This window comes from Condylura cristata, unplaced genomic scaffold, assembly GCF_000260355.1.
Source record: "Condylura cristata isolate star-nosed mole 26May11 unplaced genomic scaffold, ConCri1.0 scaffold00036, whole genome shotgun sequence".
NCBI classification, from domain to species: Eukaryota; Metazoa; Chordata; class Mammalia; order Eulipotyphla; family Talpidae; genus Condylura; species Condylura cristata.
The window spans coordinates 3,261,000-3,284,948 of NW_004567137.1; the positions used below are offsets into that span (position 1 = coordinate 3,261,000).

General features: G+C 41.6%; 1 protein-coding gene across 1 annotated transcript in view; it reads left to right on the plus strand.

The window, feature by feature from the left end:
- ITPR2 (inositol 1,4,5-trisphosphate receptor, type 2) overlaps positions 1–23,949 on the plus strand; it is a 450,179-nt gene that overhangs the window by 103,395 nt on the left and 322,835 nt on the right. The window contains exons 10-13 of the mRNA XM_004693199.2: positions 3,640–3,684; positions 14,411–14,562; positions 16,646–16,745; positions 17,208–17,368. Coding sequence (XP_004693256.1) covers positions 3,640–3,684; positions 14,411–14,562; positions 16,646–16,745; positions 17,208–17,368 — 458 coding nt within the window. The remainder of the gene's footprint in view (positions 1–3,639; positions 3,685–14,410; positions 14,563–16,645; positions 16,746–17,207; positions 17,369–23,949) is intronic.

Here is a 23,949-nt window from a genome sequence, read left to right on the forward strand (position 1 = left end):
CAAGGTGAGACAAATTTAACTGATTATCACCATCTTTAGCTATATTGCCAAAGACATGAATATGCAGAACTGAATACTATGTAATCGGTGTGCTCAGCTTCATCCCAGTTTGCAGAGAGAGGACCCTGACTTCCATGGGGGCAGGGTGTGGTGGCCAGGAGAACTTTCCATGGGTCCTGGTTTTCCCTTAGAGAGCAGTGTCTCAAATTCATTCCTGCAGAAATCCATTCCTAAGGGAGTTGCCTGGACAATCCTGAAAAGGAGAGTGACTTTGAGAAGGTTGCATTGCCTTTTGAGGTGCAGTATGATCTGTGTTGCAGAGGGCATATGTGTTTTGTGGTTGATTGTTCATTCCTGATTCTGTGTATGTATTCGTATATGTATGATTCTGTGTATGTATTGTGGATACATCAAGGTGCATCTCCAGCATGAATTTACATTGTCTGTAGCCAACCATTCTAATATTCTTTGAGTGGAAACTTTGATGGGAGGCCATATCCTTTGTTAAACATGGTGCATCTCTTCTGCATAATGTAGCTATAATGTACCTCAAACTGAAAAATTAAAAAATACAGAACAGTGACACTGGAGTAGAATAGCTGGGCTCCCCCTTCTGGACCCTACACTGAAACTCCCATTAGTAGTATCAAGAAAATGCAGGTCTTTTTGAGATAGGAGGCTGGTCAAGGAAAGCTTAGTTTTCTGTCATCTTAGATAATTGCTGTGTTCCTCTGATTTCCTCTTCTGTCTGAGTACACTGGTTACCTGTTTGTTATTTGCACTTCTCTGATGATCCATGACTATTTTCTTTTTCTGAATCTTCACAATTCTTTGTATCTTTCACCTGTAGGGAAGGATAGTTGTCCATTTTTGCCCTTTGCATCACTTGCTTCTTATAGTCTCAACTGTGTTTTTTTGATTGCTGCCAACCTGGATTTTAGTTTTATATTTATGGTTTCATTTTCACTGAAATCCCCCTTAGTTTCTTCTTTTTAATTTTTTTTTAAAAAAGATTTATTTATGCATACAGAACTGGGGTATGGACTAGAGGTGCAGGAGCAGTGAGAGGATTCACAAGAGAGAGTGGGGAGCAGAACAGGCAGATGATGAATACAATGATGAGGGGAGCAGCTGGTGAGACAGGAGAAACCTGCTGTACCATGTGGGTCAGTTTTGGGGTGAGCGCTACACTTTAACCGCTGTGCCACCAGGGAGGGACTCCCTTACTTTCTTTTTACAGCATGATTTTTTTTCTATTTTCAGATCTTGTTTAGATTACTGCTTTTATGGTGTCTCTTCAGCTGTTCCCCTTACTCGGCAGTTTCTCCATAGTGGAGAGGTTTATTGTCCTTTCTCAAGTGTGCCAGACCATTTTCTGAAAAGCTATTTTATATCACCCTAAAGAATAGTTGGAGTCTGAGAAGGACTGGTCCCGTGTTACGTTCCTGGTGATCAGCCCCATGCCTGTTTTCCTTCCTTCCTTCCCACCCTCAGACAAGCGAGCTGGAAGGCCCCTGGCTCTGTGTTTTCTCAGTCCTCTTTCTAGGAAGGTTCTGCTGCAGGTGGTCCCCACCAAGGGGCTGTGTCCCTCGGCTCTCTTGCTTCTTCCTCAGCCCTCCACTGTTTCTGTACATTCACGTAGTTAATCCCAGTGTGACCCCAGTTCTTCTTTTTTCTCCCCGTGGTTGAACATGGTGTGTCTCAGAAAGTGATCTTACCCGCCTGCTCCCATCTCCTTCTGCCCATTTGTTTTCTGAGCTTTGCCCTTCCTCCCTGGTCTTGAGAAGACAGAGGTCGATAGTGGAGCCATGGGTGGGAAGACTGGAAGCTTTTGTCCACTCAGGTAACAGCAGCTTCTCAGCAGAGAAATGCTCCCCGTGTAGGCTTTTGCTTACTAAAGCCTCAGGTCTCCAAGTCAGAGGGTAGAGTGTGGGAACTGTAGCCAGCCCCTTCTTCATGGTGTTCACAGGGCTGAAGGTGGGTAGTGTGACCCCTGAGGTTAAAGGGGAGTTCCCAGCCCTGCTGCCTGCTAATTAGTTTCCATTCATTGAAGCTCTTTGGCATTTTCAATCTGAGTTTTCAGTGAGACCCAGAGTTTTTCATTTTGTTCTGTTTTGTGTTTGGATTTTTTCACACCTTCACTTGACATTCAGTGGTAAGATGGGAGTGACATTTCTCAGAACTGCCAGCCAAGTGTCATTCTGAAAATACTCTTGACCTCACATTTGGTTATTTTATTGTTTGATTGATATAAGATTGCATTTAACATTTGGCATTTCCATGGCTCATCACTGAGAATGAATAGGTGCAGGTACCACTTCAAGGTCTTGACGGAGTCCAAATCCATCCTTCCAAATGGGGGACTTCCAGGATGTGGGGCTGGGCATCTGGTGTGTCACCGATGCGTGGTGCATCGGGCAACACCACACTGACAAGGAAATGGGAGTCGTGGCGCAGACTACATAATGCAGGATGCTGCTGAAGAACAAGACTAGTTTATTGGTAGACTAGTCATACAGCACTAATCATATGAGGAAGTAAAAAAGAAAGGGAGAATTAGAAGCTGGGGGAAAGGTGGCACTGTGAATCTGCCTATCAGCTGGTATGTAGATCAGTCCTGACTCCCCCGCCAGGATTTCAATCTTATCAATAAGGCATGGCACTGATCAGCTTCTGGGTCCTTCGTTATACGTCAGTCGATGGCCCTCTGGGGTGTTCCCTGTCATACCTCGTGATGTATAAGTCAGGAGTAAGTTTATGCATGTGTCCTCAGCCCCCTTGGCGTTCCCAGTCATACCTTGTGATGCTCACCCTTCCCAGGGTGATCCAGCTTTATGCTCTTAATTGATGTGAAAGGTGCCTCATAGGATTGGGCTCTTAAAATGGAGGCTGGATAAACCACCTGGGATTAGCAGACCCACAGGTGCGCAGCAAAGTGGTGCACAAAGTGATTATGGGGTACCTCGCTACTGTAAGTAAAGCACCTCCTACCCTTGAGTACCACAGACACCCATTTGCAGCTGTTTCCAGGTAGGAGCTGACAGTTAGGGGTCCTATGGCCAGTCTGCAGCATACCCAGAATCCATCCTCTTAATGGATGGAGCCCTAAACTGGCCATCCCATGCCCACAGACAGGCACTGCCCTTGTTCGCCACCGTCACCCTCATCACAAGCCTACTGCCCACCAGGCTCATGCTGTTTTGTTCTCTTCATCATCTTTCTTTTCCTGCGCGTATGGCACGTGGAACAGGATCTTGAATTATTGTCAGAACTTTCCTTTGGTCTATTTTAAAAAACTGGTATCTTCACTTATTAGCCCTGGCAGATTTTGTGGTGGACAGCACGATGCGGTCTTCAGCGCCTCCTCGGAGGAGGTGAGCTTTGCTGCTCTCACTTGCTGGGAGGTGTTGTGGCTCCTGGTAGAAACAGCACCATATACTTGGCGTCATGGCTCCTGTTTCCTGTGTCTGGGTCTTGAAGGTCATGTTTTCAATTGTATGTTGACTCATTATTTCTTTCTTCATTTCTGTGTATTTTAAACTGAAGTAAAGGTACAATAGTAAACTAAATTAAAGCCCATGGCTGTAGTAAATATACTTTAAACAACCATTGAAAACTGATTTTTTTTTTGTTTTTTAGCTTAATCCTGATTATCGAGATGCCCAAAATGAAGGGAAAAGCATGGTGAGTAAAAATTGTTTTCTCCTCCAATAAATCCTAAATGTATTGACTATATTTATTTGAACAAATTTAAAATTAATAGGAAATTCAAAGACTTTGTTAAAGATTCTCTGTGTGCATCCTATAGACTAAAGGTCATAGGTAAAAGATGATAAAATGTCCAGAAAGGGTGTTTAGGGAAATCCTAGTAACTTGGAAACCATTTGTGATGCCGCCGTGAAGACAATGACACTTGGCTGTAGGTGGGGTGGGTCCATGTTTAGTCTTCAGAGTGCAGGGACATTAAGAAGGAGAATTGGGATTGTGGTATGATGTTAAAAACAGGATATCAAGCCAGTCCTCCTTGTTTCCAAATATTTTTCTGTTTGTTCTATTTGTGAGGAGAAATTAAAGCAGTAATAGCTAGATGATTGATTTTTCTGATATTCTAACACATTCTACTCAGAAAGACCTCATTCTTATTTGAAAGCCAGTTTTTATTAAGTATTTATTACTATTCACTCTGCATATTTTGTTATCATTTGTCATGAGCTTGACTACATGATGACAATATGACTGAATTCAATCAAAAATTCAGAAATTCAGGATACTTAATGTGTTGCAGATAAAACCTGGGGAATGGGACACATACTCATACACACACTTTGGCCAGATATTTTAATGTAAAGTAGACACAGTCTGTGATTCAACTTTTTAAAAGGAATTTAGCAGTCCACTTCAGAATTGGTAAGTATTATTACTGCGTCATATAAACTCCTGCCCTCGGCTGGAAAGAGCTGGAATGTTTCGTCAGCATGTCGAAACATGGTACATAGCCTTGTGTTAAGAGGTTACTGATAAGTAAACCAAGTCACAGTTTTTGACCTGCCTCGATCCTGTTTGACTCCTCTTCATCTGACTGTCAGGTTTACAGTAGACATGATGCCAGTAATCCCTATCATGGGTTTTTCTCTCCTTTTTCAAATAGCTGTCCTGGAATTACTGAGGTCTTACTTTGCTGTGATTTAGGAGAATGCTCTTATATAACCATGTGTAAAAATCTGGGTCTGACTCTTGTGTTGTCTGCCTCTGACTACATGTGTCGGGACTGTCAGTCCAGGCCCTGCAACAGCCCTCTGCATGGACACAGGGCCTTGGTGGCCAGCACCCTGGGGGAGGCCCTGAGAGGACGTCAGTAGGAACCTGTCATGGGATTTAGGCTTGTGTGAGGTGATGTAGTGGCTTTGTTGTAGATAGGAGTGCTGTCAGGAAGAGGAGGTATCCTCCCCCAGTAGAAGAGCAGTTGAGAGCCAGGCTAACGCTGTAAATATTAATGAAGCAGCAGTTGTCATTTTGGTGCAGGGAGAGGAATATTTAGTCATTTTTGTGACTCAGACAACCTTCCTGTTTTTATAGCTTCAGACGGGATTTTCGAGTGGGAGTGCCTTGTTTCTGTTCATCCTTTTCAGCACAGGGCCTTGCCTGATGCCATGTACTGTGGGGTTGTCTGTGGTCCACAGGAGCGTAGCAGAGTCCAGCCATGAGCCCTGGCATATTCTAGCACTACCAAGGTCCAGCTGATCACACCAGACCAGCTGGTGGACTCCAGGGACTGCTGTTCTTCCTTCCAGGGTTTAGTTCTAGGACGTTCTGTGTGATTGCTTCAGCAAGGTTTGGATCAAGAGAGTTCTGCTTCTGAAACATCACCATGAGCTTGGGTGCTGTGGCCAAGTGAGATGGCTTTCTGGAGAGTCTTTCCTCACCTGTGTGATGGGATGTGGAAGTATGGCCTGCATACCCACCCCCCCTGCATGTCATCAAGTTAAAATACAATCAGACAATTGGAAACTTTAATAAAAGATGTCAGCAGCCTGAAAATGTCAGTTATTTCTCTAAAAAGGCACCAGACCAAAACTTCACACTGTGCAGTTGAATTAAGTCTCTGTGGTCATCTCTTTTTTTTTTCCCAGTGATGCTGCTGCTGATTCTGGGCAGGGCAGAGAAGGAGAAGAGAGCATGAAGGCTTGCGGAGGAGCTCTGAGAATATAAATAATAAATTGCGGTGACGTGCTTCGTGCTAATCAAGCTTCGAGTTAGACTGGATAGCCTTTTCCCTTTTTATTCTGAAATATATATATATTGTATTCACCTGTAAAGCAAACAATTGTCACAAGCAAGCCTTTAATTGTAGGTGACCCGGAGTGTCTGCTTTGGCTGTACAAATTTATGGCTGGTTCTCCTTTGTTACCTCAGACACACATCCAGCTAGAGATACTTAATTTCACTTTTTCTCTCCCAAATCCCTAACATGAAAGTAAATAAAGCCATGGCTATGGAACTATAAAGCTAACAGATTTTATAGGCCATTTACCACCTACCAATAATTATGTTTCTGCCTCGAAAAAAGAAATGAGGAGCAGTTGATAGTTTATCCCAGCCTGTGAAAAATGAAATCAATTTGCTGATACAGAATGCTGTCTCCCCTCAGACCTGGGTTCTGGGAACTGACTTTACTGTGACCATCTAATTATTTGCTTTCCTAATTTTCTCTTTGTTGTTGATTTAATACCCAGTTAATATTTTTCCTGTAACTTAGAAACCTTTATCAAAATGGTGCCTTCCATTTTCGAAGTTTCAAAGGTTAATGCGTGGTGCTACTGAAATGAGGCGGTGTGTGTCAGAGCTCCCATTAAGACCCAAATTGCTGTATTTATTCTACAGAGGAGCCTGTTATTTCCCGTCTCACAAATGTACAGTGTCCACAGGGACCCTGTAAACATTGGAGCCAAGTCAAACCCAGCCAGAACCTGGCAGTCACTGGTTTCTTCTGGAAGGACTGTACCTTTTTACTGGGCTCTGGGAAAGGGACTTTCTGGGGTCACATCACCCCTCTGAGCATTGTCATATTTATGTGGCCTGTGAGGTGAGATTTTGAGGTCATGCCTTTGTCTAGGGTGGTTGTACCCCGGGCCCTGGGGACACACGGGACCACATGGTTCATTGTTGTGGGGCTTCCCTGCAGGACGTTTGGCAGCAAGTTCCACACATTGGTTGTTGGGAGTGGCACCTAGTTTCCCCACTTGGAGCAACTTAAAGTGTTTCTGGAGGGCAAGTCTCCCTTTTGAGAGCCCCTCCCCCATCTGTGCACCAGCACATACATGAAGAGAATAGCTCTAGGAAGCGTGGTGAGGTGGTAATAAAAACAAAAGAAAGAGACCCCTTTGAAATTGGTTTGAGAGTAACCCACGCTTCAGGAGTCATGGCTGAGAGAAGCATGGCAGTGGTGGGGCTGCCTATCCCATGGAGTCAGAGCGAGCTCTCCCGTGACCCTCTACTTCAGCGCACAGGCAGCGCTCAGGCCCTGAAAACCATACATCATTTCATCCACATTGTCGCTGGCTGCTAACAGCAGAATTGCAAACGGTGTGTCTTCTAAAATTTTTTTGACTCAGGAGCGGGAAGGGGGCTGGCCAACAGTTGGGCCATTGCCTGCAGGCCCCAGGACAGCCAGGAGGGTCCTTAGCCCCCAGCGGGCCTCTCCAGAAGGACTTTTGACTTGGAAGCAGAGAGGCGCTGTGCCTTCCTCCGCAGTGAAGACCTTGCTTTTGTAATTGTCCAGCGCACTGGGATCCACGTGGACAGTGTTTGGGAGAGCTAGCTGATGTTAACTGTCACATCTGTGTGTATAACTTAATACACTTTCATGATGGAAGAGGGAGGGTTTGGTGCTTCTTAATTTTGTGTAAGTAACAGAATTTTTTTTTCTTACTGAAAAGAGATGCTTGCTTTTAAACAAAAGCCGTGAGCACACAGTTTTGAAGAGAGCTGTTTTCAGATTCCAGCAGTGTAATGCTGACTTTCTTGCATATTTCTTAGATATACTAGATCTATAGATCTAAAAAATTATATTCTTCTAATGCTTCAGACTTTATAATTCCCAGGGGCCATTGATGTTTCATATCATTGTCTATGAATGAGAATTTATTAGGCAAATTAACAGCACAGAAGATTAAGAGCAGAATGCTTAAGACTATAGCACTGCTTTGAAACTTTTAGAAATGCTAGAAACTTGGCCCTCCCTGGTGGCTTTGCATTAAAGCACAGCTCTGCAAGCCGACCCCAGACACTTCAGTGCTAGTTCTATCCCCGGCCCCAGAGATTATCCACATGGCAGACAGACCTCTCCTGACCCGCCCGCTGCTCCCCTCAGCAGTGTACTTCATAGATTTGCCTGCTCTGCTCCCATTCTGCCTCTCGTGAATCCTCTCACAGCCCCTGCACCTCTGGCCTGTACCCCAGTTCTGTATGCATAAATAAATAATGCTAAGAACTCATTTTCACTCATAAACAAATTGTTAATGTTATTTGTAAAGGGGATTTATCTATTAATGTGTTTTTTTTCCCCAACAACTCAAGCAAATTGTTTAGGAATGGAATAGTACATCCTCTTGTTCTATGTAATTAAAATTAAACCACAAGTCTTAAATAGTCTGAGTAACTCAGAGTGCCCTCTTTTAATTAGCCCTAATTAGTAAAGGTTTTCTATGTTTGGAAAGGATTTTTATTGATGCAGTGTAAGAGTGTCAGTCTAGAGAACTCCCTGGGTGCTGTTAATGGCCCCCACAAGGAGATATGACCAAGAGCAGAGACAGAGGGGGTCACTTTTTAGGAGCTTGGATCTGCTCTCCTTTTACAAATCTAAAAAATCCATTTTACTAGCACTTAGTACATAGGGGAAGATTGCTGCTGGTAAATGAACTCACAAATGAATGATGTATAGACCACAGTGCCAGCTTTCAGCTCTCAGTTGCTGAAGTGCTCTACATTATTGGTTCAGTTAGTATATTTTTCTTGAAGGAAAATCTCTATCAAAGTTAATTCTAATTAGGGCCTTGGTATATAGGTGATTTGGGAAGTTTGATGGCATGTTTGCCTTTCTGGGATATGTTGTTTCCTTCAGAAAGATTGGAATATTCATGTGTTGCTTCCACACTAGGGAATGATGAGAGAAACTCTAATTCTTATTCCTCAACTCTCCATTTATGTAGGTTACATGCGTCTTCTGTTAATAAACCCTTTTTTCAGACATGGTTCAATATAATTGACCATGTTTTATTTTCTTAGTGAAATCATATTCTAATTGTGACTTTCTAATACTCCAGTTAATCCACTTGTAATCCAAACCCTTTACCTATATATTCATAAAAATCCTTTGGGTTATTTCTACAGCTGCCTGTTTTTGCCTGTTATTTCTGTGTTCTTATGTAATTTTGAGGCAAGCGTGTCTCACATGTATTAATAACACATTATGTTGGTGGAGAGTTCTTTTGGCAGCAAGAACATTGCAAAATCCAGAAAAGGCCTCTTTTACAATTTTTCTTGTGACTGCAATTCTCCTGTTTTGTTTTCCCCTGTGTTTTCACGTTATAAGGATATAATTAAAAGCAAGCTTCCTCTAGAATTATCACTCCCTCTCCTTAAGCCTCCTACTTTTTCTTTTCTTTCTTCATAACAATCATCTTCGATATCAGCTATCAGCATCCTTTTTACTGTTAAGAAGACATTCCTGATTGCATGAGAGAATCTGCTGGGTTGTGTATCAGAGGACTGTGCAGAGCCTCTTAAAGTCTTCGTCCCTCAGCTATTTGCAGTCAGACAGAATTTTCTTTCCTGTGTCCTATTACATTTCAGATCCTCCAGGGGAAACTTTCTTTGCTACCCATATCTTAGTATAAAACCAACGTTGAACTGCACGGCAGAGATGAGTTTGCATTCCCTCCTTGCTTGCTTGCTTTGCCATCCCTCTACTCTCCCTACCGCTCCTTTCCTTCCTTCCTACTCATTGTTGTTCCCTTAGTCCCTCTCTCCTTTTCTTCCACCACTCCTACTGAGATACAGTTGATACAACATAAAATCTGCTTAAAGTATACAAAGTACTGGTTTTTAGTATTCATGGAATTGTGAAGCCAAACCAGTCTCCAATGTTGGAACATTTTATCACCCCAAAAAGAAATGTGTTAGTACTTACTCTCTAAACTCACCCCTCAGCCCTGGCAACCACAAATCTACCACCTCTAAGTATTTTCCTACTATGGACCTTAGATATTTAGAATCATAAACTTATAGCCTCGTGTGCCCTTTTTTCCCACGGATCATAATGTTGGTGAATATTATAACTTGCACGTGTAGTTTACTCCTTTTTAAATGATAAGTAATATTCTATTGTGTGAATCTTGCACATTTTACTTATCCAGCCATAATGTAATTGGGCATTTGGGTGGCTTCTACTTTATGACTGTGCTGCTGTGAATGCTTTTGTACAGACATTTCTGGGATCATACATTTTTATTTCTCTTGGATAGAAACCTGAAGTGGAATTGCTGGGCATATGTTTAACATTGGACCAAATTCTTCCAAAGGGGCCGTAACATTTTGTGCCCCCCTAGTAACGTGAGTGTTGTAATTTCTCCACATCCATGCTAACACTTGATTTTGTTTGTCTCACGGAATATAGCCCTCCTACTTCGTCTCCCTAGTTAGTAATGATACTGAGCATCTTTGCATGTGCCTACTGGCCATTTCTATGGAGAAATGTTTATTCAAATCCTTTGTTTATTTTTTAGTTCAGTTGTCTTTTTATTATTGTATGTGTTCTTGGTATATGATTGCAAGTTCCTTTTCAGATATGCAGTTTACAGATACTTCTTCCTAGATGTTTTTTAAAATAGATAATTTTTTTTAAAGATTTATTTATTTGTGCATACAGAACTGGGGTGCAGGCCAGAGGCTCAGGGGCGGTGAGAGGCTTCACCAGAGACAGAGTGGGGAACAGAACAGGCAGATCGACGAAGTACACTGCTGAGGGGAGCAGTGGGAGGGTCAGGAGAGGTCTGCCACGCCATGTGGTCACCTCCGGGGCAGGCGGGAATTGAACTCATGCGGAAGTGGCTTTAGCTTCTCAGTGCAGTGCTTTAACCTGCTGCGCCACCAGGGAGGGCCTAAAATAGATAAATTTTTTAAAGAGCAATTTTTGGTTCACAGCAAAAGTCAGTAGAAAGTACTGATAGTTTGCATATGCGCCTTGCCCCCATCAAACACCACTACTTTCAAAATACTCAACCAGAGTAGAGCATCCATTCACCTCCACTGACAGCTCATTATTGTTCACAGTCCATAGTTTACATTAGTGTTCACTTTTCATGTTGTGTACTCTATGAATTTTGACATATAATACATAATAGTTGCACATACCAAAAAATCCTCTGTTTATCCCTCCTCTGGTTACCACAGTTTTTTTGTTGTTTTCACAGTTTAGTCATACAGTTAGAATGCATTCAATGCATTGAATCATGAATCAAATTGGAAAGGAGTGACATCTTGACAATATTATTTCTTCTGATCCATGAACATATTACAACTGTATTTACTTAGCTCTTTGATCTCTTTCATCAGCATTTCTCTAGTTTTCTTCATATAGACCATGTACATGTTTTGTTCGATTAATACCTAAGTATTTATATTTTGGATACTGTATAAATGGTATCATGAGTGTTTATTGCAAGTCCCACTGTTTGTTACTGGTACATAGGAAAGCAACTTACTGTTATATATTAACCTTGTTTCCTGCAACTTTGCTTTAATCACTTACTAGGGTTAGGATTTTTTTTTTTGGTTCTTTTAGATTCTCTATACAGATATTTCTGTCAATTGCAAACAAAATTTTATTTCTTCCTTTCCAATCTACAGAACTTTTGTTTTCATTTGTCTTACTGTATGGGACTTCCAGTATGATATTGCAAAAGAGTGCTAATGGGGGACCTTATTCCTCATCTTAACAGGAAAGGTTCCAGTTTCCTGCCTTGTAAGTAATGATGTCAGTTACAGTTTTTTTTGGGTAGATGTTCCCTATCACATTGAGGAAGTTCTTCTCTATTAGTTTGCTGAAAGTTTTTATCATGAATGGGTTTTGGGATTTTGTCAAATACTTTTTTCTGCATCTATCACTATGATTATGTGGGTGTCCTTCTTTAGTCTATGAATGAATTAATCTTCCAGTGTTGCACCAGATTTGTATAGCGAGGATAAACCTCACGTGGTTGCATTGCCTTCTTATTTTCCTGATGGTTTCCTTTGAAGTATAAAAGTCTTTTTTTTATGAAGTCTATTAAAAATTGTTTTCTTTTTTGTATGTGCTTTGTGTGTCATGAGTTAGAAACCATTGCTTACCATGGGTAACATGATTTACCCTTCATTGCCTTTTGAGAGTTTTATAGTCTTGGCTCTTCTATGTAGATGCTTTTTACGTTGTAAGGCTGGGACCTAACTTCATTTTGGCATGCAGTTTTTACCACTGTTTAATTAAAAAAATATTTATTTATGCATACAAGAACTGGGATATAGGCCACAGGTGCGGGGGCGTGGGGGGGGGGTGGTGAGAGGATTCACCCGAGACAGAGTAGGGAGCAGAATAGGCAGATTGACTGAAATGCACTGCTGTTAGGGGAGCAGAGGGCAAGACAGAAGAGGTCTACTGTGCCTTGTGGGTCACCTCCCTGGCCAGAGATCCAACTTGTGACTCAGTGGCTCCTGATAGCTTCATAGTGTTGTGCTTTAACCCCTTGTGCCACAGGGAAGGGCCCCAGCACTGTTTAATTTTTTTAAAATGATACCTTTCCTAATGAATTGTCTTAGCACTTTGCTTTCTTTTAGCCACCCCCCCCAAAAAAAGTACATCCAGCAATAGGCTTTCAAAAAAGTAGATAGAAAAAAGGCAAATATACAGAGTCAGTTAAGTTTATCTTTCCAAGTTTTTCGCTAATGATTTTCTAGAAGTTTATTGATTACTGTGCCCTCACTGTGGCATACTAATTAAGAGTATGAAATGTGAAATAAGCTGTAACTAGTTTGGGTTTTAGTTCTACCCTATCATAGTTCTGTGAGCTTGACTTCCGGAGCCAAGCTTACTCATCTGTAGCTGACTTATCTGTAGAAGTAGGATAATAATATCTAATTCAGTACTTAGCCCATATTAAGTAGCACATACTTTAGACTTTTCCCTAAATTTCTAGCAGTAAGACTAAACATGGGCCTTTTCTTGCTCCCTCCTGTTTTCCTAGTATATCACCCACATTTCCTTTTTCTACTTCTTTCCCTTCCTAGTGTTTATTGCAATCAGTCCTCTGCTTTAGGATTTTTCTCTCAACCCACTATGAGAGTTGAAATGGAGTAAAGAAATAAACTACAAAGGCTATCTAAATTTGAATAAGAATAATTAAAAACCGAAGTATTTTGAGACCCAAAGGAATACATTCCAGGTGATATAATTTCACATCTCTGGCTGCTGCCAGAGCTTTATTTAGGAAAAATCTTTCAAGCTCACAGATGATAAAATGACAGCCTTTCTCATTTTCAGTTTTTTACTTACTTTAATAAGTATATATAGTAATTGTTTTTAGATACTTAATTATCAAGTTTATATTGTATTTGCTATATCACATTTTGGTTCCTTGTATGTCAGTTTCTTCCATGGGATTTTGGGACTGTAGGAAGTTCAAGTAAAAATACACAATCATTAATCTTGTGCTTTTGCCTACTTAAACTGGTAGGGGTGGACTGACATTATGACTGAGTTTCATGTTATTAGGAAACTCATGAAGACTTCTGCTTATGAAGATTTTATTTTACTTCACTTGTAACACAATTGTAGGGTGTTCTGGGATCTAAAGGAATAAACTGATGAAGTGAATAGAATGTTGTTATTGACTCCTTCATGTCCCAATTAGCTGTTGGGGAGGGGCCCTGAAACACTGCCTAGCTGACTCTTTAATTTATGAAAACTAGATTCCACACAGTTTCTTCTCTCTGTTTTAACTGTGTAATGTAAAAAATTACTTGCATAATAGGTTTGATATAAGAAAAGCTACTTTTAACTCTTTTTTTTCCCCTCAAGATTTATTTTATGTAGTTATGAATATAAGAGCTGGGGTATAAGCCAGAGGTATGGGGGTTGAGAGGATTCACCAGAGTCAGAATGGGGAGCAGAATAGACAGACTGACCAAAATACTCTGCTGATGGGAGCAGTGGGTGAGGCAGGAGAGGTCTGCTGCGCCATGTGGATCAGCTTCCTGGCTGGAGTTTGAACTCATGCCACAGTGGCTAGATAGTTGATAGCTCTGAGACTTTAACCTGTGCCACCAGGGAGGCCCAGGAACCCTCACTCATGATTCTTTTTAAAAATTTTATTTATTTATGCATACAAGAGCTGGGGGCCAGAGGTGTGTGTAGGGGAGTAGGGTGGGGGGGAGGGTGTGAGAGGATTCATCATAGACAGAGTGGGGAATGGAACAGGCAGATTGACTGAAATACACTGCGGAGGGGAGCAGCTGATGAGATGGGAGAGTTCTGCGCCATGTGGGTCAGCTCCCTGGCTGGGGATTGAACTCATGTTACAGTGGCTGCGAGTAGCAGCATAGTGTTGTGCTTTAACCCTTTGCCCCATTCTTGTGACTCTTCATGACTTGATGAGACATCCAGAACCCACCCCCAGGAGTGTGTGACTTACCGCTGTTGGTAATAATGATCTCAAAAGCTGTCAGATCTGAGCTGCTCTTTCTGAGATGATCTGAAATACACAGCTGTATTAACCCCAATAGAGAAATAACATGCAAAGTTAAAATTCATACCCCAATTAATTGGAGAGTTTATTAAGAAAAATTGATAAAAATAAATAACCTTGTACCTTTTCAACAGAGAGAGGGAGATCTTCCAAGTTCAAAGAAGAAACGCCAGGCAGGGGAGAAGATCATGTACACTCTGGTCTCAGTTCCACATGGAAATGACATTGCGTCTCTTTTTGAACTGGATGCCACAACTCTTCAGAGAGCTGATTGCCTGGTTCCAAGGTAAACAAAGAAAAAAAAAAAAGTTTTGAGTAAAAGATAATGGCTCCTTAAATAATCTTTCTGGTTGGTAAGGAATTGAAATTGTAACTTTAATAACTTAATGTGATATTAAAGGAGCAAGTATAGTTGGAAAAAATGTGTGAAAATTGTCTCTTTCATAAGTAGATAAGCGTAGTTAGCTTTATTATTATAATACAGCTCACCCTTGGACAGCATGAACGGACCAGACCACATATACATGAATTTTTTCCACTCTTCCTCATCTACTCAAACTGAAGACAATCATAAAGACCTTTAGGATGATTGCCTTAAGATTTTAATATAACATTTTTTCTAGTTTATTGTGAAATAGACTAGATATTGCCTTTATCAAAGAAAACATGCTTTATTTTACTATCTGCAGACTTGCACAAAGGTCTGTAGCTCAGACCCTTGGATTGTTCAAGGGCCCACTGAATTTAAACTACATAGCACCAAAGAAATTCTGAAAAGCTCCTGAAAATTATTCATTCTTTTTACATAGCTGACCTTCTGTTACTAAAATGCAAAATAATCCAGATGCATTTCTATTAAATCATATCACTTATTTTTTATTATATCAGATTTTTGTTCACTCATTTCATCAGTCATTCAGTCCACAAGTATTAAATGAACAGTGATTGCCTTCCCAGGTACTTCTCTCAGCGTTGGGAAGACAGCAGTGAGTAAGCTGGTTATGTGTTTACATTCAAATAAGTGAGGGAGATAAGTCAAGAAACAAGTCTAAGGTCAGATCATGAAAATGCTTTGGAGAAAAATTGCAGAGTGGGGCAAGTCCTGTTAGGAAAGAGTGATCATATGCAACAACTTAGATTCAGGGCACTCGTGTCCTGAAAAGATCTGAAGGACCAACTGCCTATCTAGGACGAGTGTTCTAAGCATCAGGACATGAACTGGAAAATGAAATGGGAGGAAACATGCTGAAGTATTTTCCTCTAATAGATACTTCTTGTTAAAGAAATAGTGATAATTAAAAGGCTCTCTAGAATGGATATCACTTGCATTGGATAAAATGCTCCCTCGCTGTTTGTAAACAGTGGGCTTTTCTATTTGTTGTACACTGAAGTAGCAAATGTTGACTAGGTGCTTATGGGGTGTATACATAATGAAGCTCCCATGAGCCTTTGGGTACAGTGGTCAATCAGCCAACACAGGACCTTATGAGCATTTCTGCTGAAGGACACCTTAGTTAGTCTATACTGCTGATGCTGTAGCACTGAACTCAGCCATCAGCACTATAACTCACACCTGCATCAAGTTTTTCTCACTTGAGTCCTTTTTCTATATCATATCAGAGCCGTGCTCTTATAACATTGGACAGCACTTGGGCATCACGCTTGGAGACTACTGCAAATAACCAACTCAACCAACAAAAAGCACAGATATTTTGAAACTGTGCCATTAAATAGACCATGCAAAAGACAACCTGTTTCTAGTGTGAAAGCTGAAACAAGAAGGCAGGATCCTAGGCTTCTGTCGCTCTGTGCAAGTCTGAGAATGACTGCAAAGCATCCCGGCATTGATTTGAGTTCATAAATAAATCCTAGTGAGGTGCATGCACAATGTGGAACCCATGAGTGGCTAAGGTAGACTCCAGTTACACCTGCAGGCAGACATACTGCAGAGGCTCACTCTAGACAGCAGTTTGGACTGAGCTGGTCAGTTCCCCTGTGGATGCACCTCATCTGCAGTGGTATTGCCTGCAGAGCCTGTCAGGATACTCATGCTTGGGCTCCACCTTCCAAGCTATTCTGGTTTGGTGGACTGGGATGAAGGCTCAGAACTGCAGTTCTGACTTGTCTCCAGGTGATGCTGATTACTGCTGGCCCAGGGACCACACTTTGAGAAGCAGTGGTCCAGGTAATAATTCTGTGAACTACGAAATAGTCTGTGGTTTAGAATGTTCGCTTAAACCAAACTGATCTCTGGTGATGTCAGCCACTAGCCTAAAGTACATTTCTATTCATACCACATACAAAACTGTGAAATGTGTTAATAGGCAAGTGCGGTAATTTTTATAATCTGTTTTTTATTTTGCTTCTAGGAACTCATATGTTCGGTTAAGGCATTTATGTACCAATACATGGGTAACTAGTACGAGTATCCCCATAGACACAGATGAAGAGAGACCTGTTATGCTGAAGGTAAGTGATGCTGACAATGGTTTAGTTTTGTGACTAGGTTTGGGGGTGGGTAACTGGCATGTACCTGAAAATTCATCCTCAAGATCTATTTTGGAGATGACTGCAGTTAATCCCATCATGCCTGGTATCTGGCAGGGTACAGGTAGCTAGAACTAAATGGCTTGGGTGCTGCAGGCAGTGATGCATGATGTGGGGCAGATTCGGGGAGCATATTTTCTCCCTTTTGTTGAAACTGAAACTGATGGCCAGTGAGAAAGGGATTCCTTTCCAGCTGGCTTTGGGAGAAGGACAGAACGTGGGCGTGGAGAATCCATGTGTCTTCCGCTAGTGGCTGCCACATGTTCAGAGTATTTGTTTCCATCTTCCATTTCTTGAATAGTGCTAAGATGTATTAGTCCTCAAAGAGTAGTGCACAATTATGAAAAGACAATGGCAACTAACCTCACTGGAAAAACATTGCAGATTGGAACTTGCCAAACGAAAGAGGATAAGGAAGCCTTTGCCATCGTGTCTGTTCCACTGTCTGAGGTCCGAGATCTAGACTTTGCCAATGATGCAAATAAGGTGCTGGCGACCACCGTGAAAAAGCTGGAGAATGGCACCATCACTCAGAATGAAAGGAGGTCAGTGACTTTTTATAATGGCTCTTAAATTGTCAGGAGTATGCACTTACCTCTTACAGCAAGCCTCAGGGGTACGTCTGGTCTTCAGGAAATGTTTAGAATCCTCTCCGGAGCAGTGACCTTGCTTCACGTCATTCACAGTGATGTAGAATGCTACTGGAATATTACTTTTGTTCATTTTAGCTTGGCTTGGGAACAGTTGTTTTTAGTTACTCTCTAATCGTTCTATCCAATGTTTCCTAGAAGATGTGCAGCACTTTTTGCTGCACCTGATTTGATGCTTGGGTTTTGAATTCTGAAAGTTCTAAAAGAAGGTGCTGTTTGTTTGGTTTTAGTCCTTATTTATTCAAGACACATTTCTATGCTCAGGTACCACCACCACCACCAAAAAAAAAAAAAAAGACAAACCTGTCTTATCAGAAAGCAGTTTAGATGGTGTAGGCCTTTGTCCTCAGGAAACTAGATACCTGACTTGTCAACTCTGATTTTAGAATTCAGGGAGGAAGAGAAGGAGACACTGATTGCTGGGTTATATCCTGTCTACTAGGTGTCCGGTACTGTGGTAGGCATTGCACATGTACCTTGTTTTACCTCCCAGATAGCTCTGTGATGGACATTATTCTCGTTTTACATGTGAGAACATTGGAAAGTCACGGTTAGGGGTTGGGGATTCTGTCACATGTGGTTTTCAAGTCCACCTTGTCTCCTGCATGATGGAGCTCAAACATTCTCTCCCTTTCTCCTGTGTACACCTCTTTCCATTTGAACAACGAAAGCTATTTACGAGGGTTCTAGGAATTCATACACTGGACCTCTGCTAAGAATTGGTGAGATAATGAGCAGAAGCACTTTGGAAAATAGTTTGACAAAAATCAGCTAAGTTAAAGTAGTAAACATGCCTCATTTAAATGAAATTGTGGCTGGCTTATGTCACTTAGTAACATCCTTCAGATTCACCTGTGTTGTCACATGGGACAGGATTTCCTCCTTTTTGAGGCTGAATATACCTCCACTGTGCGTATACAGGTATATATGGCTTAACAATGTTTTGGGCAACAGTGGACTGTATATATGGCTGTGATCCCAACAGGCTACTGGAGGGAGCCCAAATGCTTACATCTGGGATGTGTGGTTTTACTCTATGTTCTTTGCACAGTGACTAAAATGTCCAGTGACACAGTACTCAGAATGTGTGTCTTTGTCATATGCATAACTGTATGTGGCATTTTCTTTACCCATTCACCTATCGATGGGCATTAGGTTTTTTACTAGATGTTGGCTTCTGTTAATAATAGTCTGCAAGTAATCGGTTGATAATAGTACTGCATAATGTACTAAAGCATAGAAACAGATGTGAATGGTGGTTGCCAAGGACAGATGGGGAGGGAGAAATGAGGAACTGCTGTTCAGTGAATACAAAGTTTCATTTAAACAAATGAGTAAGAGCTGGAGGATATACAGTTGTGAGTGGTATCGTAGTATCGCCTGCAGCTGGCAATACTAGACCGTGCACTTAAAAAGTTATAAAGAGGGTAAATGTGATGTTAAGTGTTCTTAACACACTTTTTCAAGCAAACACTCTATGACTCACCAGCTCTACTCCTTAGTGAATGTTCTTGAATATTTCTCCAAAGGCAGGCCCTTTGCACGGACCAAATATCTACTTAACAATGTCCAGTCTTAGTTAGAATAAAACCATCTAAATGTTCATCTCTAGTTGAACAGGTGAGTACAGTGTAGGTATAATCACATAGTGCAGTCACAGCACAGCCATGAGAAGAAATGAACTGTCTCTATATGTAACCGCATGGGTATGTCTAATAAACTTTACATTGAGTGAGAACTAAATGCAATTGCTTCCACTGTGATTTTATTTGCAAAGTTCAAAAAACAACAAAATGAAATTCTGTTTTTTGGAGCACTTGAGCAATTGGCAAAACTATAAAGAAATGCAAGAAATAATTGTCACAAAAATTAGGGTGATGTTGCCTTTGAGGGGAGAGTTATGACTGGTGAGAATTTTGAGAAGGTTTCCTGCACTTTGCCATTTCTTGCTTTGGGGGTGGCTTTTTGGTGTTCACCTTATAACGATTTCATACTAAACATACATGCTTGGTGAGCTTTGAGGTCTATATCTTACAACATAAATGAACAAAACCCCACCTGTTTCTTCCTGCCCTTATCAGTAGAAAAACATAAATATGCAAATAAATGGAATAGCTGTTTCTTAGTTTCCTCACTGCTGTCACTTCTGTGTCCCCTAACAAACCTGCACTTGAAAACAACTATTGCCTATTCATTCTTCTAGCTCTTTGGAGGAAATGAATAAAGGCAGAAGTTGAAGCAACTGCTCCCTTCTTTAGGGTTACAGATAATTAAACATCAGAGCTCAATTATGGTGGGTAATGGAATCCAGTTAGACAGTACTTTACATTTATCTGCTCTTTAGCTGTTAATGTTTCCTTTTGATGAATACTTTTTTTTGTTTTATTTTTTTGTGGGTGGCTGTCGCTCTCACATAGGCACAAAAATTTACTCAGCCTCATTTAATAAGTCTCCTTTACTAAGAGTGAATTTATTCTTGAAGAAAAGGACAAATAGAGCTTCAGATCAGGGGCACTCCAGTGTTGCTGGCTGTAACCCGCACAAAGTGGCTCTTCTTCCTTTACTTCCTCCAGCGAGAATCAGCCTCTCAAGATGGTGCTAAGGATGGTTCTGCACTTGAACAGATCAGGGATCAAGCATTTTTATTCTCCTAGTTTCCTTCCTTACTGTGGTAGAATGGAAAACATCATCACAGAGAGAAGGTCTAGCCTGAGAAAATAAGAAGTGGCAATTATGGATTTTAACTTAGTGATTTCCGAAAAGCCACTTCCCATCAAATGCATTCAGAGCTGCCTGGCAGCACAGGAGAGCTTATTGGCATAGTTGAATGCATTGGTATTATTCTCTCTTTGTTTGAGAGTTCAGTATAAAATTCTTTCTGAAAATACTTCACAACTCTGACATTTTTTTCCCCCTGGAGAATGAAATTATTATTAGATATTCTTTAACTCAAAACTCAGAAGGATGATAAAAGGTCAGAGGGTAGGAGTGAGAATGTACAGATCTGTCTCCAAAAGCCTGCGGTGGTTGCACCCTCTTGCTTGTCATCCCGTGACTCACTCCAGGAATGGACTCTGGGGCACGCTCTGGAGTTAGGCCCCACGCTCCTCAACCTCAGATGTCTTTCTGGGCAATTTTCTGAGGTTATTCTGCTGCTCCAGTGAAATAGAGTGTTGGAGCAGGGGTTGGGGGGAGAGGGAGGATGGAAGGAGTTAACTGCTCTTCACAATCGAGAAAGTGGCAATGTATGTGCAATGGTGAAACAGACTTCCTGCACCAGGTTTCACTGGAGGGTCCAGAGGGGGCAGGACTCTCCTCTGAGTCCAGCAGCCAGAGATGCCTTTATTCTGCTCCTACTGGGCTTGTGCTGTGTGTCTGTGGGCTGTCAGCGCCAAGTGCATGAGCTGTTGTGGACAGCACAGTCTCTGGCCGTGTTGTCCTGCAGGCTGTGTACAGACGTTAGGGTTAGCCCAGAGGCCCAGGACAGAAACTGAGAATCTGGAACGCCACGCCTCCTACAGCTGGTCCATGTGATTATTTGTCTGGAACAATATTGCTTTCCCTTCAATTTTGTTCACCTGATTCTGCTCTCTGCAGGGTTCCTAATGATTGCTTGTATTTATGGCAGCCCTTTTTTAATTTCTTTTAAAGATTTATTTATGCATGTAGAACTGGGGTACAGAAGTGCAGGGGCAGTGAGAGGATTCACCAGAGACAGAGAGGGGAGCAGAACAGGTCGACTGATGAAGTACACTGCTGAGGGGAGCAGCAGGCGGGTCCGGAGAGGTCTGCCAAGCCATGTGGTCACCTCTGGGCAGGAGGGGATTGAACTCATGCTGAAGTGGCTGTAGCTTCTCAGTGCAGTGCTTTAACCCGCTGCACCACCAGGGAGGGCCCAGACAGGGAAGTTTTATTTTCATTTTTCCTCCTGACACTTGATGTCTGAATACTGTGTCTTTCTTAATTCTGAAAATATTTCAACTAGTTCCTTCAAATACAACTTATTTATGTTATCTTCTCTCCTTTTTTTTTTTTTTTTTTCATTTAAAGGACAGGTTTACTAGGAAAAGGAGAGGTCCCTGCATGGTCACAGGTGGGCGAGGGAGCTCTTCTCACTTTTGAAATCTTACTAGTGACCTGTGAGGTCCTATTAAGTCATCCTCTTTATCTCTTGCCTTTCCTTTTACAGTTTGCCTTTGCCTTTTAAAGTCTCTGCTACTTTATAGATTAATTTTCTTGATGCTGCCTTTGAAACCACTAATTTGCTTAAAATCTGTGCAGTTTATGAATTTCATTTTTACTTAAAGGATTATAACTTTATTTTTCAGATATTGCTTCTGCACATCCACCTATTTCATTTCTGCCCTCTTTCTGGATATGTAATTTCACTCTTTAAACTCTTTGACAACTGAAAACACTTATTTAAAAGTAATTCTGAAGGTCCTTGCTGGTGGCACAGTGGGTTAAAGTGCAGCCCTGCACACGAGCCACAGCCCTGTCAGTGCGAGTTCAATCTCCAGCCCTGGAGGTGACCACATGGCACAGCTGACCTCTCTGACCCGCCCGCTGTTCCCCCCCAGCAATGTACATGTCCATCTGTCTGTTCTGCTCCCCACTGTCTCTGATGAATCCTCTCACTGTCCTTGTACCCCAGTTCTTTATGCATAAATAAATAAATCTTTAAAAAATAATTCTGAAATTTCCTTTATTTTCTTTTATCATATCATGTGGTTTGTTGGTAACTCGTTGACACACGATATTTTAGTGTGGTGACTGGTTTGCTTGCTTGATGTCATTTTCAACATGCAGGTTCTTGCTGGGGACAGACTTTAGCGTGATATTTCCTTGCTCATTTTTCCTATCATTCTGATATGGCCTCCACTGATCCTCCCTTGACTAGTCCAGGCCAGATTGCTGAGAGCTGAGAGTCATGTCCTGTGGTCACTGGAGACTCAGTTGTGGTGAGCGTAGGGGACAGGTGTGGCCTTTCCCGAATGCTTCCCACCATGAGATGCTGGGGGGAGCATGGGTGGTGGTTTTTAAGGATCCCCTAAGAGGATAGAGAAGTCCTGTTTAGGCCTTCTCTTTTGCATCTTTAACTTAGCTCCCTATAGATATGCTTTAAACCCTATTGCCTTGCAGGGATTGAACGATTACCCTGCTCAACACTATTAGTCTTGCTTTGTTCCTGACCCATAAAGCTTATTATTATGTATTAAGGTATGCCTTTTATAAAAAAAAATATTTTTGGGCCTCCCTGGTGGTGCAAGGGGTTAAGTCTCAGCAATGAAGTTATCAGCAGCCACTGCAGCACAATTTCTATCCCTGCCCAGGCTGCTGATCACATGGTGCTGCAGACCTCTCCTGTCTCACTCACTGCTCCCCTCAGCAGTGTATTTCAGTGGCTCTGCCTATCCTACTCTCCACTCTGTCTTTGGGGAATCATCTCGCCCTCCCCACCCTCCCATATCTCTGGCCTACACCCCAGTTCTTGCATGTATAAATAAAATAAATTTTTCAGAAAAGTATATTTTAGCCTGTAATTAATGCACATGATAGTTTCAAAAGAAAGATTGAATGAGTTAGTAGAACTTAACCAGTTTCCTGTGTTGAATTGGTGTTTGATCTAAACAAAACAAAACAAAGCAAAACAAAACAGTTTGCTTTGTCATAGATGGGCAGATGGGACTTCTGCAGGGAAAGGGCAAAAAAAAAAAAAAAAAAAAACAAACCAAACAAAGAAATATTACTGATGTCTACAAAATTCCAGTCATATCTCAGTTTAAAAGAGAAGGCCAGTTTCCTTGACCTCCAAAGTCTCTTCCTTGGGGGAGGTTGGCTGTGTATGTGGGGTGAATGTGTAATGATCCCCATCTAGGCTGCCAGTTTTAATCATTGTCATCCATCAAAGCATCCACAGTCCTTACCACAGACCATGGGCCCTCCTGCCCAATTTATTCCCACTCCTTCCTCCCTCCTCTTCTAGTGAGCAAACTGAAATTTGGATGTGGCTGGCTAAATTGTGGATCATGGATCTGCCCACTGGTTCTCTGTCATGAGGACAATCTGGAGATAAGGGCAAATGCTCCCTAACTGAATAGCCTGCAATTTTCGGGAATCATTAGATCTCTTAAATTGTAGTTTTCTTATTGATGTGATCATGACTGATGATACTATTAGCAGTGAATGAGTATGATAATGTATATGGGTAGTTAATTTAAATTCTTGTTGGGCAGCTTTTGTTTTATTTTTGAAAGCTTGTATAGATAAATGGTCAATAGCAGGTAGAGGAAGGAAGAAAAAGATCTAAGGCCAGAAGAAATTTCAAGACACATCAGGTCCTAAATGCCCCAGCATTGAAGTAATGATTAAAACAGTAACCAAGGCCCTCCCTGGTGGCGCAGCGGGTTAAAGCACTGCACTGAGAAACTAAAGCCACTTCCTCATGAGTTCGATTCCCGCCTGCCCCGGAGGTG